Consider the following 17329-nt stretch of genomic DNA (forward strand, 5'->3'; position numbering starts at 1 on the left):
CATTTTTTTTTTTTTTTTTTTTACATTTTATTCAGAGACAGGGTCTTGCTAAGTTGCTTAGGGCCTTGCTAAATTGCAATCTTCCTGCCTCAACCTCCAGAGCTGCACCATCAAGGCCAGCGAAATGATTGATTTTGTTATATAAATTTTACCTCAATTTAAAAAACTCACATTCACCAAAGCACTTATTATCTTGCCAGTCATCTTAAAATTTGTCTGCACTTACGCACCCACTCTGAGGCACAAGTATCTGGAAAACCTCTTAAAGCTACCTTCTCAGAGAGTCTGAAGCCACAGAGGAAATGAGCCTGGATACTTAATGGTCATGTCTTACTTTTAACCATTGACGACACATTCTGATTATACTACTGGAATGGCCGATCACACTTGGCCCGACTGACCTCTGCACACTTCTAAAAATCATATACTTTCATATTAAAGAATCTAAAGAACATGGAATTCGAAGAGTGTGTAAACCTCTGGCAATAGGCTCACACAGGTGTGATCACCAGGGATGTCTGCCAACAGTTTAATGGTCTGACCAGCTGGCTCCATCACAAAGCCGGGAAGTTCCTGAGACATATGCTACTGTCCCCAAAGTGAGATGCTCCTCAGGGTCAGCATGGGTCAGAGGCCGCCAGCACAGTTCAATGGGGCCAGGCCTAGTCCCTACATCACCATGTCCCAGGGACTTTCCCTTCACCTCTCCAGAGATACCAAACTACACTTGCTAATTCCTGCAGCCTCAGAGGCAAATAAAAACCACATAACTGATCCAGGAATTGCAGGGACACTCTGCCCTTCCACATCTGCCTCTGAGGATGGCTGAGTGTCTCCCCATATTTAACAAGCCATGGTCCTGCTGACCCTGCCTGGTCCATGATAGAGGCCGGAGTCAGAGCTGCTCCAGAACGGGCAACACCCTCCCGCTTTGCTCTAGGGCTGAGACCGGGCGCGCTGCAGGGTGGAAGGAGGCTTCTGGCAGGGCAGCCCTGTCCATGGTAGCTGTGCAACCTGGTACTTTGGCCTCACTCCTAGCAGTCTGTCTGTCACAGCCAACCTCTCTATCAGTCCCTGACCCCTCCTGTTTCCACCCAAAGTACAGCCTGGCTTTGTGGGCCCTGAAAGTCCCAGCCAGGGCCCTCTAAGTATTTCCTGTGTCAGTTCTGAGGCCCAGCCCACCAAGCCCTGAAACATGCTCCCAACCTGCCCAACATCTAGCCAGGGGGTTTATAAACACCTATCTGCCCCTACACACAGCACTGAATCCTCTTTTCCTCCTGAATCCCACTCCAGATATACTCCGTGGCCCTGGTTCTATAAATGTCCCTGAAAATCGCTCACAGGACTCTGGGCTCCAGAGTCACACCATGCACACCTCCAACACATAGGCACTAAGCTTGTCTATGCCAGGCTGGGTTTAGCTTTCATACCAGACAGATCTTTCCTGAAGTTAACTCCAATGAAGGTTGGACGCTCAACCTAATCTCCTCCCTGAAGCCTACATCCTCCCCTCCTTCCCTCAGAGAGGAGAGCTGCCCCTTTTCATGGCTCCCAGCATAACCTGTCATGACACTGACTCTCTCATGTAACTGTTCATACAACCCCTGTCTCCTCCTGACACCTGAAAGGTAGAAGACAAGAACTCTGTCTGGTCTGGCCTTAGATCTATAGTGCTAATCCAGCATGTGGCAGGTATCCAGCAGGTGTTGGAAGCCTGAAGTCACAGGTCACCAGAACATGGTACACACAGTTTCATTTTTGAAACCTGCTGATGTTTAGGTTACGAGTTAGACTGTGTTAGTGAGTTTCCCAAAGCCTGGGACAGAATTTCTCCAGACTGACAGAGAATCCTCAGTGTGCCAGTGTGAAAAGGAAGTGCAGCTCCTTCCAGAAGCACATCTACTCTGAAGGTCCAGATGCCACCTGCTCTCTTCTGCACCTAGCCTAGATGCTCATGTGCTGGGTGCCTTCCAGGCCAGCTGTGGGTGGTTCTGGGCCTCTGTGCTGGCTCTAATTTACTTCTCACAGCTCTAGCAAGAGGAAGAACAGAGTGGCAGGGGACAGGGATAAGGGTTAGACTAACAGCCTGCTCACATAATCTGGTCTTCAGGAAGCTCAGGTCTCCCACCAGGAGCCTGTGAAGACAAAGCACTCTGTCTGCATACTCTAAGTAGAGGAAATTTCCAGGATGAGGGGTTTCCAAGATTGTTCCTCCTGCTACCCTAACAATAAGATAGCCCTCATTGCCTGGCAGATCTGAGGAGTTGGGGCAGAAAGTTGTGAGCTCTCATGGCTCTGGAATGTGAAGAGTTAGTAAGTGGCTAAGGAAGCAGTTGGGGTGAGTCCCAGGGCCCTGTGGTTCCCTCTCTCAGTTGGCCATAGCACCTGAAATGGGAGGCTTTGTGTCCTCAACAGGGCTCTGCCAATGCGCTCAGCAGATCCATCAACTCCCTGTTATATGAAAAATATTATAAGCACATGCACACTTTTTCTAGAGAGTTACCTACACTGCGGATACCTTTAGAGGTCTCGAAGAGGCCTCTGACAGTTTTAAGAATTACTTCACTTGGGGCTGGGATTGTGGCTCAGCAGTAGAGTGCTCGCCTAGCATATGTGAGGCACTGGGTTCGATCCTCAGCACCACGTATATAAAAAAAAAATATATTGGTATTGTGTCCATCTACAACTAAAAAAAAAAAAATTTTTTTAAATAAAAAAGAACCGCTTCACTAAAGTATAAACTTTTTTTGGCTGGGGATCAAACCCAGGCCTCACACATGCAGGGCAAATGCTCTATCATTGAGTTACACTCTCAGCCCTAGACTGTAAGTGGGTTTTTCCTCACTGGGCACTCAATACTGGCTTGTTCCAGAGTTCCGTGATATCGTTCTATGAACTCACACTAAATGAAGCAAGGACAGGGATGGAGATGGAGGACAGCTAGGGTACAGTGAGGGATCAGATGACAAAACTCCCAGACAGGGAAGGAATGAGAGTAGGGGCAACCTTAGGGTCTAGCCCCTGCCCTCTCATCTCTGGGTTCAGCTTTCATACCAGACAGATCTTTCCTGAAGTTAACTCCAATGAACGCTGGACACACTAAAGTGGAGTCCATTACCCAAGTCTTTGGGTGGCCTGGTGCTTGGCAGCAGACAGGGCAGCTGCTGCAGCTGCTGCAAGAAGCCATGAAGAGGCACAGAACACTCCCACCTGGCCCAGAAGGGAACCAGCTTCTGCTCTGGAGACTTAAGGGAGAGGCTAAGCTGGCAGCTTTGCTGTCTCCAGAGGACCAGGGGAGAGAGCGCAATAAGGAGGGGCCTGAATGTGTGGAAAGCCAGACGGGGCCCAAGAGTGAGGTCTCTGCATTCCCCAGATACCAATCAGGACTCTCCCAGGGTGGCCTGGGTGTTAATCAGCAACAGGACAGCTCCTCCAGCAGGCATTCTAGGCACTGCCAGACCAGCCCCAGCACTTACAACCTGCAGAGAAGGCTAAGGACACTCAAGAGGCTAGGACTGGCAGCCTACAGTGTGCTAGAGACACACATCTGTTAAACTGTCAGGAATTTTGTGAGCCACTTGACATCATGTTGGTAGCTTGAAACCAGCTGTGACAGAAATTGCAAATGCTTCAAATAATGGTCTTTTTTTTTTTTTCTTTTCTAGAGAGCCTAGATGTTAAACATTTACCAGCACACCACTGGAAAGAACCCACTGGCACTGAGTCAAGTCTGACTGAGGAGCATGACAGCCACTGCTATCAGGTATAACAGAGGCTGCAGAGGAGTTGGGGACACAGCCCACTCACCCTTCCTGCATGGGCTCTTTCTCTGTTTCTAGTGTCAGGAACATCACTGTGGGCTCATCAAACCAGCCTCATTTGGACAATACCAATCCAAATTACTCATCAACCAGAGAGGCATGCACATGGGGACACCATCACCCAGGGGTCTCTGAGCCAGCCTAGTGGCCAGACCTGATATGGATGAGGCCCCTCTGTCCCCTGGAGCTCCTTCTCTTTGGGCTCTGGGTGTGTCCCCACACAGCCTCCACCCTATCATGCCTCCCATAAACTGCTATTTCCGGCTCCCAGGCACCACGAGCTCCCAGGTTCCCAGAGTAGGGCTGCAATTAAGCTAGCCCCACTGGCCTCCACCAAGAGCCCTTCCTGATCAACAGCCCCAGAGGCCAGAGCCCAGAGAAGCCAAGCACAGAGAACTAGGACTAACACCTACCTGACTGGGTCCCCTCAGGCTCGTCACACCCTGGGGAAACAGAAAAATGCTACAGCTCTGCTGGCTGGGGAACAAGGGGACACGTGTGGAGGTGGGATGGGCAGCCTCCACCAGCTCTGCCTTGTGACTTAATCACATAGGCTAAGAGGCTGTCTGGTAGACTCCTTTACATCAGACATCCCCACATTCTACCCAAGTTCACAGGGGGACTCTCCTGAGCCCAGGTCAGGACCAGGCCAGGAAGAAACTCTCAGCCTTGCTTCTGTAAGGGTGAGAGAGGTCAGGGTCAAGGCCCCCAACAAAGGCAGACAACAGAAAGACTTTGGACATTAGGGGCAACCTATTCAACTGCCCCAACACCCATCAGCCCAGCATTTAGAGGGCTGGAGCTCCTTGCTGCTTCCCCAGGCCAGATGCCTCCAGGCATGTGGCTTCTCCCAGCCTCAGTACCACCCTGGGCTCCATGGGTTGCAATCTACTTGGCTCTCCTTGCCTCAGAGCAAGGAGAGGCTGTCACCCTTGCTTGTAGCTGCCTAGCCTCAGGGTTGCCTCTTCTGGCGGTGGAATCCTGAGGACAGGGGCCAGTTTAGCTATGGCTCACTACCTCCTGCTCCAGGTTTCTTCTGGGTCCTCCTTATGAGCAGGAAGGAGGAAGGTTCCTGAGGCAGAGACCCAAAGGGGGCTCTCCACCCATTCAAGACAGGGTACACATCTGCCAGGAACTTGATACTCTAGGAGCTATGTTACTCTGAACTTCTGGAAGGAAGCTCTGTCCATTCCAGACATCCTTAGAGGTATGGTTTCCCAAGAAGGACTGACACGCCCCCTCAGCTCCCATAACTGATTGGGTAGAAAAGTTGACCTCAGGGCCAAGGGGAAGGAAGGGGAAAAATGGGGAATGGAATGAATGGAATAAGGGGAAAGGCAAGGCTACTCACTCAGGGCCCACTATGCTCTTGCTCAGCACTAAGCCCTGACATACATTCATGATTTCATGACCCAGTGAAGAAGAGCTCAGAGAGCAGAGCTGGAGATCAAACCCAGCACTTTCTGACTTCAAAGTTACTAGGCCATATTGCCTCCCATGTATCATCTCAAATGGAAACAACAAGACCATAGATCAGGAAGCAGTGAGGGGTGAAAGTATCAAGAGGCAATCACAATCAAGCCTGTGCTTTTTAAAGAAAGGTACATGTGCTGAGGAGCTCCAAGATCTTAGGTCAAACCATAGGTAGACACCAGCATGCCCCCCAGACCCCTCCCCTATGGTGTGAGGGGTGAGCTTCTTTAAACCAGGAGCACAGACCATGAGGAAAAAAGTGCAGAGCTGGGTGTGCTCACCTGCCACCTCCACAATCTGGTGCCGGGCAATGTCATAGTAAGGGTCATCCCACTTCAAGTGTGTGACTGGTTCCGGGGAGCTGCTTTTGGAGTCATCTGAGAAAAGGACAAAATCAGGGTATAAATCCAGGTGGCTGATACAGTGCTTTCCCTGATACACCCTTGCTGGCCCTCCCCTCAGGAAGGCTTGTTTTCCTGGCCCAATCCTGGGGCTGTCTGCTTGCTCCCAGGTTGCTCCCCTGGGCTCTCCCTTCAGCAGGAAGTAGGTCTCCCCTCCAACATGCCTACAGCTGCCCAAGACCTGGTGGTGCCCACCTGACTTGGGAAAGTCCGGCATTTCATCTGAGGGCCAGTTCTTCTCATCAATGGAGGCCAACTTCAGTTGGTTCAGAGCCTGGCTGGTGTCATCGAGGGTCAGGTCATCCTGCAGCTCTGAGAGCGGATCCATGGCAAAATCTGTCCTTTGTGGCAGAACCTGAAGGCAGAGCTGGGAGAGTTAAAAAGGTGGAGGGTCAGTAACCCCCTCTTTTCACCTTCCGTAATTTTTTTGCAAGCCCTCCTGGCCCCTCTTCCCTCTCCTGGCTCCCTTGTCCCTATTCCTCAACACTTCTCATCTTGCCAAGAGTTCCATGGAGCATGTTGCCAGGAAAGGCAGAGGATGGCACAGCTTGGTACCTTCCCTCAGGTCCTCAGCTAGATAGGAAGATCTGTGCCACGTCCTGAGCTGCCTACCACCCAACAGGCCGGGGGGTGCAGTCCCAGCTGCAAAGGGCAGAGGTCCATGTCCCTAGAGTACAAAAGCCTCGTGGGTCCCAGCAGTTACACAGTGGATGTTATAAGAATCTAAGGAATCTAAGGATTTCCAAAGGCCTTGCATGGCTGTGATCCTATCTTCTCCACCCCTCCCCACTGGCCTGAGAAGAGGAGGTAGCCAGAGATGACAGGGTCCCAGGAAAAAGGTCATGGTTGAGCAGCCCAGCTAGGTTTGCCCCAGGACAGGAACCAGCAACAGGAATGGAATCTGCTGGCTAGTCCCAAAAGACAAATCTGCAGGTCTCCATGTTAAGACCTGTGGGAAGGTTCGCATACCACTTTCAAGGTGGAAAGGTGGATAGACTACTCTAAGGATTGGATGGCACAGATAGAAAAGGGAGTGGTTAGTGATATCTGGAGTGCTAAAGTAAGGTCAGTGACAGACAAGTAGGAAGCAGGGAGAAGAGCTGACACTGAACCAGGTTTCCTCGTCTGGGACCTGGCCATATAGTGGTGACACCCTCTGTCCTCAGTCGTGCGGGATTCACCTCCTGCTCTCACCAGATGGGTGAGGGAGGGGGTATTAATTCAATCCATTTTTCCAACCCTAGAAGAGACTGCTCTCAGGGCTGCTGCATTCCTGGAGCCCAGAAAATGACATATATGGTCAGAGAATCAGCAGGGCAGATAAGGAGAGCAGATAGGACTTGGGGGTGGGTAGGAAGAAGGAGAGAGCTGTCATCTGAGATCCACAAGCTGGGCTCTAAGGCGACATGACAACCTCCCGCAAATTTCACAGCCAAGGACTCTGGATGGTGAGCCTGCTCCCTGAGCATAGCAACAACCACCCCGTTACCAGGACAACCACTGAGTCAGTGGAAAAAGCTGTCTCAAGCTCCCGAATCAAAGGGTCAGAAAGTCCTCTTCTTCCTTTCTCTCTCCCTCTCCCCTGGCCTTATCCATATCCTCTCAGTGAGTACTAAGAACCCTCACTCTAATGCCTAACTCCCTTACTTCTCTGCAACCCTCAGCCCTCCAAAGTAGGCCATCTTCTGTCTTGAAGAGATTCACCCCATCCTTCTACATGCTCCTCCCCCATTCAACCAGGAGACTGTGGGTTGCTTCCCAACAGCGGCCTACAGCTGAATAAGAGGGACAGAATCTAATCCAAAGCAAAACCCTCTAGGCCTGAGCATTTTCTCCATCCTTTCTGTCTTGTCACTGCCCAGGCACCAGGGGGTCCATCATCACTAATAGATATCCCAGAGAAATCCTTCTGCATACAGTAGGTGCTTCATGTGATGGAAAAAGCATGGGGTCAAGTACATGGAATTCAGGGTTATGGTCCTGTCTAAGCCAACGAGTTGCAAAAATCCTGGGCCTCAATGTCCTCATCTGTGGAAGCTAAGGCTCCTCCCAGGAAAATAATTCTGCAGTGCTAAGAAATCACTTGTGCCGAAGTGAACAGAAGGATTAGAAGCAGCAGTTAGGGACTGAGCTACGTGTGAAGGAGAGAGAAGGACACATCTAACAGGGGGCTGAACTTGAACTCCACTTCTTTTCCATATACTCCTCCTCTGTCAAGTTTTTCTAAACTTGACCTCCCTCAATTCCCCACATAATCTCCTTTTTCAAAGGTAATCACAATGGTCCCACCTCCCTGCCATACCAACCTCCCTAGTCCCCCTCTAACACACAGCTGTCGCCTTCTTTGAGCCCAGAAGTTTAGCTACAATCAGCCAGAGAGTGAAGAAAGCCAGTGAGTGAAAGAAAATTCTAAGATAAAGTAGTGGAAATCATGTATGCTGGCTGCCTAAGATACCCACCAATGGCAAGTCCTGTTCCATTCCATTCCATACTTCCCACTCTTTTTTTTTTTTTAAAGAATTTTAATATTTATTTTTTAGTTTTCGGTGGACACAACATCTTTGTTTGTATGTGGTGCTGAGGATCGAACCCGGGCCGCACGCATGCCAGGTGAGCACGCTACCGCTTGAGCCACATCCCCAGCACCCATACTTCCCACTCTTGAGATCAATTTTTCCTTTTCAGCAGATCAACCATATAACTTTCCCCAAATCTTTGAGAATCACTTTAGGTACCAGTTTTAACTTATGGGAAACGGTTGTCCAAAATGATGTCATTTGTGGACTTTTTTCCCTAAAAAAATAGTCAACAGGTATATGTAGACTTACGTGAAAATTTAAGGGGTCCACAAACCCCCTGAGAATCACTATTTAAGAACTCACTCAAAAGCTGGGATGCAGCTCAGTGGTACAGCATCTGCCTAGCATGCACAAGGCCCTGGTTTTCATTCCCAGTACCACAGAAACAAAAAAACCTATTCATAATAATGCCTGGCACATGGTAGGTGCTCAATCATTAGGTGAATTACAGAATAAGTGAATTCTTTTCCTAAGTGGAGAAGGGAACTAATACAGTTGAGGGACATGAATTGGACACAAGCAATTAACTTCAAAACAGCACTGGTCCAGCATGTACTACCAAGCCTGTTTACTGGGCCCATTTTACAGTTTGAGGAAAGTGAGAAGCAAATTGCAAAAAAGTCATACAACTTACAGAGGCAAGATTTTTTAATTTTTTTTTTTTTTTTTAGTTTTTAGTTTTTAGGTGGACCCAATATCTTTATTTTACATTTATGTGGTGCTGAGGGTGGAACCCAGGGCCTCGTGCATGCTAGGCAAGCGCTCTACCTCTGAGCCACAATCCCAGCCCAAGAGGCAAGATTTTTAATTGTTCTCTGAGATAGACTCTTGGTGAAAGGCAATCCCTCAACAATTCATTTATGCGATTCTCAAGGTTCAAAAGAACAACTTCTCGATTAATCTTTCCTTTATGCAGACCAGAGATAGACTCTTGAAATCGTTTTTTTTTTCTGGTGCTGCATTGGCCTATTAGCTGTGGCTCTAGAATTACAAAAACACATATCCCACACCATTACAATAACAAGACTCTAAACTACAATCACATTTGCGCTGAGTCTTTTAAAACCAGGATTGAGTGTAATTAATCTCATTTCACAAATTAAGAAAGTGATCTAAAAGCCTGGCCGAATAAGTGGCAGGGTGGAACACTTCTCCCCAAATTTCTCATCCTTAATGCTTCGCTAGATGGTATCTGGGAGACTTCTCCCTCCCACGGGCTTGTTCAAAGCTATCTGGCCTGGCCTCTGCCCTGGGTAGGGCAAGAAGTCAGCGAAAGAGACTATTTTCTCCCGGCAGGCGCCAAAGTGAGGGCAATCCCCGCAGCAGAAAGCCCAGGGCCCCAGGCGCAATTCCACCCCCGCTCCCCTTCCTTAGATCTGCTCGCGTCTCCCCTACCCGGATCCCATTCCTTCAGAGGACCAGGTCTTCCCCTTCCCGTACCCCACCCGGAGGGACCCCAAGCCCTGGAGCTTACCGCGCTCGGGCACTACTCCCTCGGCCACGCCTGTCAAAGCTCGGCAAACATCCGGCTCCGCTGTGGAACGGGAACCGCCCCCTTCGGGTAGCCTCACTCCCCAACCACTTCCGCCACACCTCCAACCAGCTTCCGGTTCGCTGCCCGGTCTAAACATGGCCTTCCCTGGAGCCCCGTCCACTTCCTCGCACTGCCCGCCGAAATCCCTGCCTCGGGGAGGGACAACGTAACTGTCCGACTCGTGGCTCCCCCGTTTCCGCAAGGAGGGTGATAGAACGCATTAGTTCCGCTTATCCAGATACTCGAATCCCTGGTGGGCCTCCAGAACCCTAGGTTCGTATTGTTCTCGGACAGAGTTTTTCCTTCCAACTACTCCCAAATTCCCGGTCCTGTGCACCAAAGAGGTCTGACTCTGGATTCCTTCCTAAGAGGAAATTTGGAAGTCCCTGACTGTTTCCGGGAGGAGTTGAAATGAGGACGCTCACTTCCGGCGGAGGGAGGTATTTTGATCTGGGATGGAGGAGGAGGAAGCGCCGCACTTGAATGGGGAGACTCTGCTGCCGGGTGAGTAACTTGCCATGCCTGCGGCCTTCAGCCCTGGCCTAAATGGCTCCAGCATTCTACACTCGTCTCTTTCCTCGCCAGTCCAGTCCTCTGGAGCCTGAGGTCTTCCTCCGGCTTCCTCAGGGGCTCTCGGAGCTTCTTAAGAGTCTTCGAACCCCTTCAAACCTCTCAGGGGCCACCTTAGAGCCCTTGTTTCTCCCTCGCGACTCCTGAGGCCTCGCTGAGCATGCAGTTTCCTCCCGCGTGGTTCCCAACGCCTGCATGGGCCGCTTCCTCATTGCTTTCCCGACTCTCTGCAGCCCCGGAACCGCGCCTGGACCCGGAGTCGGGATGGAGCCCATTGGAAGATTGTGCTCAGTGCCTCAAAGACCGCCCGCCTTGGGGGAGCCGGGCCATTCTCGCTCTAAAGAGCCTTCCCCGGGGCTTGGCCGTGGGTCCCTCACTCGCTCAGGAACAGCGTTTGGGGGTCTGGTGTGTCGGGGAACCCCTACAGCCAGGATTGCACTGGGACCTTCTGGAAGAAAAGGCTGTCTCCGAGAAGGGCGAGGAAGTGAAACGACAGCAGAAGGTAATGAGGGATGAGGCGACTCTGAAAATTGGGGGAAGATTTAGACATTTCCCGACGACCCTCCGGTTTGTTAGAAGCGAGTATTTTAAGCGGTTGGAGATGGTTTTGTGCCTTCTCAGCAAGGCTCTCCCTCCATAGTAGTTAAGGAATCAAGGTGTGTGTAAAGTTGTTAAAAGCTAAATTAGTGTTAGTGTCAGCAGTGAACCAAGGTCAAGAGCTAAGGTTATTAGAATTTATCCCAACCTTGTCACCTAGCTAGCCAAATTATATACATCCTTTAACTCATCTGTAAAATAAAGCAGTGGCTTTCTTCAGGATCATTTGGAAGACTAGATGAAATAGTGCAGTGCAGTGCAGTAAATTGTTTAAGTCCATAAGTACTATTAAAAAATTATGTTCCTCTATTAATGTGTTCACTTTACTAATTTTTCATACCCTTGGGAGGGAAATACTCTTTGGTCTTTATTAACTGAATCAGCCCTTAGATGCAGAGGCAGCACCAGAATCTGCTAACCTTACAGAAACTTCATCTTAGATTTGTCCCAGGAGAGGTTTCATCCAGTTTGGGTCCTCCTCTTCCCAAACTGGCTTCCTTAAATACATGTGAGAATGACTTTTATTGGTTTATTTTAGGACCTGTCACTAGACCCATGGGGGGCAGTGTGTGCCTGTGAGCAGAGTTCAGGCTGGACCAGGTAAGTACAGAAGCATACATTCTTTTTTTTTTTTTGAGAGAATTTTTATGTTTTTAGTTTTCGGCGGACACAACGTCTTTGTTTGTATGTGGTGCTGAGGATCGAACCAGGGCCACACGCATGCCAGGCGAGCGCGCTACCGCTTGAGCCACCTCCCCAGCCCCAGAAGCATACATTCTGAATGTGCTCCTTTGAGGCTTTTTTTTAAAGGCTTGGGATGGAATCTGAAGCTGACTATAATCCCCTACCCAAGGATGTTTTCCTGTGTGTTTTCCAAGGGCATGTCCTCTGGGATTCACCCTTCCTGAGAGCTGGGGCTGTCAAGGAAGTTCACTTGAAAAGAATCTGCTGAGCTAGCTCTTGATCTGCTTTGCAGTTTGGTGCAGCGGGGCAGGCTGGAGAGTGAGGGAAACGTGGCCCCAGTTCAGATCAACGAGAGGCTTCACCTGCAGGTGTACCGGGTTGTGCTGCCAGGCTTTGAACTGCTACTGTGGCCCTGGCCTCCCTCAGATGGCCAAAGCCCCACACAGCCCAGGCTAGAGGAGGAGGCAGCTGTGGAGGTGGTGGCAGAAGAAGAGTCTGATTTACAACAACAAGTGGCCTCCCCTGGAGAGGATGCAGCAGACCCTTGCACAGGTATGGGTCACGTAAATGCCTGCTTCCACATTCTCATCAAAACAACCTGTGATAAGACAAAACAGAATTTATAGCTCAGTGTAGTAAGGAGAATACTAGAGTTGTGGTAGTCTTAAAATATGGTTTAAAGCAGGCCCACTAGTGCCTATGATCCCAGCGACTTGAGAGGCTGAGGCAGGAGGATTGCAAATTCAAGGCCAGCCTCAGCAATTTAGTAAGGCCCTAAGTAACTTACAAGACCCTAGCTCAAAATAAAAAGGGCTGGGGATGTGGCTCAGTGGTAAAGCAGGGAGGAAAAATATGGTTTAAAGTGGATCTTGCAGTGTGGAATGAGAAGGTGGAGCTTGATTAGGATTGGGAATTTTCAGATACTTCTGTTGGAGTGTGACAGGTCTTTCCTTGTAATGAACAGTAAAGATATTTATAACTTATCTTTCTTAAGAATTTCCTGGAATAATAAGGACATATTGATGAAAACAGTAAGCTGTATACAAAGTTTACAGTTTCATAAGTTTCTTCTCTCTGGGGTGCAGGCAGGGATTCCTTTTGTTTTACAGAAGAACTCGGGTGGGGAGGTTGGGGGCTTGGATCACAGTCTAAGTGTATGTCCCCAGGGGAGAACAGGAGGACCATACTCTGATGGCTTCCTCTAGGGATTAACTATATAGGTAGGGTGCTGTGGTTTCTAGGAGTACTTCCCCAGAGGCACCTGAGACTGGATAGGAAAAGAGTGTACATACAGCTCATGTTTCAGGGAAGAGATTGGTGTGATTGAACCCACTGAGGTTCGAGGGCTGGGAGAAAATACATATCCTGTAATTACCTGTCAATATCACCTTCTACCAAGTTCAATTAACTCCAGCACTCCATCTCTTGTTTTATAGATCTTGGTCACCAGTCACAGCACAGCATCCAGACAGAGAATGTGGTGAACTCTGAGCCTAAGTCCGAAGCCCAGGATCAGCCTTCCAAGAATACCCAGCCTCTTGGCCCGTTGCTTCAGGATGGCAGTGTGGATAGTGTGGATGAGGAGTGCCTGCTCCAGGCACAGATGCCACCTGAAACTCAGAGCAGCTTGGCCACCCAGCAGGGCACAGAGAGCAGTGAACCTGAATCTCAGAGAGGCTCCACTGCCCAGGTAGACTCAGAGGACTGTGAAGCCAGTTCATTACCTTCTGCCAGGGGCACCCAGCTGCATGCCTGCCTGGCCAAGAAGTTATGTGGCCCCAATGATCAGTGCCCCCCCAGAGCAAAGACCTCAGAGCCCGGGGCCCAGCATTTCCCTGTACTCTTATGGAGCCCTGCTGGAAATGCCCCAAAGCAGGGGCGACGGTACCGGTGTGGGGAGTGTGGAAAGGCATTCCTGCAACTGTGCCATCTAAAGAAGCACGCCTTCGTGCACACAGGCCACAAGCCCTTCCTGTGTACCGAGTGTGGCAAGAGCTACAGTTCAGAGGAAAGCTTCAAAGCCCACGTGCTGGGCCACCGTGGGGTGCGACCCTTCCCCTGTCCACAGTGTGACAAGGCCTATGGCACCCGGCGAGACCTCAGAGAACACCAGGTGGTACATTCTGGTGCCCGGCCCTTTGCATGTGACCAGTGTGGCAAAGCCTTCGCCCGCCGGCCCTCCCTGCGACTGCATCGCAAGACCCACCAGGTGCCAGCTGCCCCTGCCCCATGCCCATGCCCTGTTTGTGGGCGGCTCCTGGCCAATCAGGGTTCTCTGCGGAACCACATGAGGCTCCACACAGGGGAAAAGCCCTTCCTGTGCCCACACTGTGGCCGGGCGTTCCGACAGCGGGGCAACCTGCATGGGCACTTGCGGCTGCACACCGGGGAGCGCCCCTATCGCTGCCCGCACTGTGCGGATGCCTTCCCCCAGCTGCCTGAACTGCGGCGCCACCTCATCTCCCACACTGGGGAGGCACACCTCTGCCCCGTGTGCGGAAAGGCCCTCCGAGACCCGCATACCCTTCGTGCCCATGAGCGCCTGCACTCAGGGGAGAGGCCCTTCCCATGTCCCCAATGTGGCCGTGCTTACACACTGGCCACCAAGCTGCGGCGCCACCTCAAATCCCACCTGGCAGACAAACCCTACCGCTGTCCCACCTGTGGCATGGGCTACACCCTCCCCCAAAGCCTCAAGCGGCACCAGCTTAGTCATCAGCCTGGGCCACCCTCCAATCCCCCCTCTGTGCCTCCTGCTGCTTCTGAGCCCACCATGGTGCTCCTGCAGACTGAGCCAGAGCTCCTGGACACGCGCAGCCCAAGTGAAGCATCTCCAACCAGGGATGTTGTTGAGGTCACCATTTCAGAGAGCCAGGACCCTAGCCCCAACCTGGTGCTAATCCATAAGGACATGGGCTTTAGTGCCTGGGCAGAGGTAGTGGAGGTAGAGACAGGCACCTGACACGTGGGCCTTCTCCTCACAGCTCTCCATAAAGTCTGTAGCTCTACGCATCTGCATCTTCTTTCTTTTTGAGTTACCTGGTAGGAACAGAAGTCTAGGATGGTCCTCCTGCTTATGAACCATTGAACTGTCCCAGGACTGCCAGGTCAAACTTCTGGGTACAGATCCTTTTTGACTCCCAGGAGAACTTGCCCCTACCTCCTCCCCCTGGAACACCATGGATGCTTGTTCTGTGAGCCTCACTGAAGTGACCTCATCTCCATCCAGTGGGACAGCCAGTAGTTGGCAGTGCTCCTAAACCACTGGCCGTTTGCCAGGGTAGTACACCCATCAAACTCTCTTGGGGATAAGCACTTCCATTTGGAACCAATTTGACTTCCGAGAGTTGGAAGAGCTCAGCTTGCAGCCCACATCACACATCTCTGTAGTTCAGTCTTTAGGTAATTTTTTTTTTTTTTTTTAAATTTGAGAGAGAGAGAGAGAGAAATTCAATATTTATTTATTTTTTTTTAGTTTTCAGCGGACACAACATCTTTGTTAGTACGTGGTGCTGAGGATCGAACCCGGGCTGCACGCATGCCAGGCAAGCGCGCTACCACTTGAGCCACATCCCCAGCCCATCTTTAGGTAATTTTGACAGCTTTTCATACCACCTAAGCCCTATCAATCTGTGCTGAAAGACAGCAAATTCCTTGGGAGGCAGCTGGGGCCAGATCTGTGCCCTTCTGTGTACCTAACAGCCCAGTTCAGGGAAGGAGTAAGGAAGTAATGTGTTTTCATCTGCTCTGGGCTTGGACTGCCCTAGGTGCTGGGGGTCCAGCTATGAACAAGACAGAGGAAATGCCCTTTAGAACCACCAGGTCAGGCATGGGGGCCAGCAATCATAGGGTAAGAGTTCAATGGGGGCACCACTAGGTGCTGTGGTGTGTTAATGGGACTGACTGTTTTAGCCCAGCCTGGGGCACCAGGGTGGGCCTCCTAGTGATAACAAGGAACACTTTGGCCTTACTGTGAACCAGTGCTTTATGTGAGTATTTAACCCATGAAGCAACCCTGACAGGTAGGTAGCATTATTAATCCTTGTTTTATAGATGAGGAAACAAGTACAAAACCCCTTAAGGATTGTGTCCAGGATCACAAAGCTACTAGTGTTTGAGATTCAAATCCACCTAGTCCTGCCAGCACTGGAGTTAGGCTCTTAACCTCTGCACTCCAGGGTCCCTTGTTCACTTGTGACCTGGATGAGTAGGTATTTGGAAAGGTATAATAATGGGGTGAGGGGTGAAAGCTGAGGTGCAGTCCTACAGTGGGTGGTCTTAGAAGACAACTTGAGCAGAGACCTCAGCAAGCCAGGGGAGTGAGCCGAGTGGACATTGGGGAGCAGCTTGAATCCTAGCAGATAACATAGTGGAGTGAGGACTGAGGGGCCATGTCTGCGGGGGTAGTTACTTGGGGAGATCTGTTCACTGGGAGGTCCAAGTGACTGAATTCAAGGAACAGGTGGATAAGGAGAGCTGATCCTCAAAGCTTGGGTGTGCTGTCTCCTAAGGGTGGGCCCAAGTAAACAGTTGGAAATAGGTACAAACCTGAGAAGAAAAACCTTGGAGAGGTTGGAGAGGGAGAGGCAAATAGAAGATGTGGGAGTGGAAGATTCAGGGAGAGGGGAGGAGATGCAGGCCCAGGGTCAACATGGCCCAGCCCTTTAGGTTGAGGAGAAAGGCTCATGAGGGGAGTCTGAAATAAGCAACCAGTATAAGAGACACATTTGCAAAATGTGTCACTGCAGCTAAGGACACAGCATTTCAAAAAGGGGGAGGTGGTCAGCAATGCTGCTGTTGAGAGGGCTGAGGTTCATGGAAATCACTGGGGAGCTGAGAGTAGTTGGAAGCCACATTGAATTGCTTGGCTTTGAGGAAGAGTGGGAAGACAAGATAGGAAGCATAAACATTCTTTTTGCATGTGTTACTAGGGTTTGAACCCAGAGGCCCTTTTTGAAAATCTTTTAAGACCTATCCTTGCTAAGTTGCTGAGGCTGGCCTTGAACTGGGAATCTTCCTCCTGTCTCAGCTTCCTGAGTAGCTGAGATTACAGGTGTAAACTACTGCCCACCCCATGGAGAAGCACATAAATTCTTTCATCTCTCCATTGTCCTACAAAATAGGTGATTCACAGATAATGAAACTGAGAAACAGTTTTTAGGCTGGGTGTGGTGGTGCATGCCTGTAATCCCAGCTGCTGGGGAGGCTGAGGCAGGAGGATTTTGAGTTCAAACCAGTCTCAGCTGAAGCCCTAAGCAACTCAGTTAGACCCTGTCTCTAAATATAATATAAAAAAAGGGGGGGCTGGGGATGTGGCTCAAGCAGTAGCATGCCCGCCTGGCATGTGCGGGGCACTGGGTTCAATCCTCAGCACCACATAAAATAAAGATGTTGTGTCCACCAAAAACTAATAAATAAATAAGTAAATAAAAATTATAAAAAAGGGCTAATTGGGCTGGGGTTATAGCTCAGCGGTAGAGTGCTTGCCTCATACTTGTGAAGTACTGGGTTCAATTCTCAGCACCACATAAAAAATAAATAAAGATATTGTGTCCAGGCTGGGGATGTGGCTCAAGCGGTAGCGCGCTCGCCTGGCATGCGTGCGGCCCGGGTTCGATCCTCAGCACCACATACAAACAAAGATGTTGTGTCCGCCGAGAACTAAAA

General features: G+C 50.4%; 2 protein-coding genes across 11 annotated transcripts in view; one reads left to right on the forward strand and one right to left on the reverse strand.

Moving 5' to 3' along the window:
- Positions 1 to 9889, reverse strand: part of Arhgap1 (Rho GTPase activating protein 1) — a 19667-nt gene extending 9778 nt beyond the window's left edge. For 3 of the 9 annotated variants that reach the window (XR_001502616.2, XM_015477869.2, XM_015477861.2), the window contains exons 1-4: positions 9752 to 9889; positions 5894 to 6065; positions 5579 to 5674; positions 4238 to 4267 (exon numbers count right to left, since the gene is read on the reverse strand). Coding sequence is in view for 8 of the 9 variants with exons in the window: in XM_015477869.2 (XP_015333355.1) it covers positions 4238 to 4267; positions 5579 to 5674; positions 5894 to 6026 (259 nt within the window). In the remaining variant the exon portion in view is untranslated. Of the gene's footprint in view, positions 1 to 4237; positions 4268 to 5578; positions 5675 to 5893; positions 6066 to 9672; positions 9694 to 9751 lie in introns of those variants that run through there. The other 6 variants (XM_015477870.2, XM_015477865.2, XM_015477863.2 and 3 more) reach the window with 5 other exon arrangements.
- Znf408 (zinc finger protein 408) lies at positions 8286 to 14674 on the forward strand. Of its 2 annotated transcripts, none has more exons than XM_048788701.1 (6): positions 8286 to 8308; positions 10181 to 10315; positions 10615 to 10883; positions 11517 to 11578; positions 11955 to 12214; positions 13099 to 14674. In XM_048788701.1, the coding sequence occupies exons 2-6, from the start codon at positions 10267 to 10269 to the stop codon at positions 14622 to 14624; spliced, it is 2166 nt and encodes a 721-aa protein (XP_048644658.1). In that variant the 5' UTR covers positions 8286 to 8308; positions 10181 to 10266; the 3' UTR covers positions 14625 to 14674. The 2 variants fall into 2 exon arrangements, with proteins under 2 accessions (XP_048644658.1, XP_015333342.1); XM_015477856.2 differs by lacking the exon at positions 8286 to 8308 and adding an exon at positions 9943 to 10084.
- The last annotated feature ends 2655 nt before the right edge of the window (positions 14675 to 17329 follow it).

This window comes from Marmota marmota, unplaced genomic scaffold, assembly GCF_001458135.2.
Source record: "Marmota marmota marmota unplaced genomic scaffold, marMar, whole genome shotgun sequence".
In the NCBI taxonomy this organism is placed as follows: Eukaryota; Metazoa; Chordata; class Mammalia; order Rodentia; family Sciuridae; genus Marmota; species Marmota marmota.

Coding starts and splice junctions, on each gene's coding strand:
- Znf408 (XM_048788701.1), top strand. CDS start 10,267: ATGGAGGAGGAGGAAGCGCCGCACTTGAATGGGGAGACTCTGCTGCCG. Junction 10,316..10,614: donor TGGGGAGACTCTGCTGCCGG/GTGAGTAACTTG, acceptor GACTCTCTGCAG/CCCCGGAACCGCGCCTGGAC. Junction 11,579..11,954: donor CAGAGTTCAGGCTGGACCAG/GTAAGTACAGAA, acceptor TCTGCTTTGCAG/TTTGGTGCAGCGGGGCAGGC.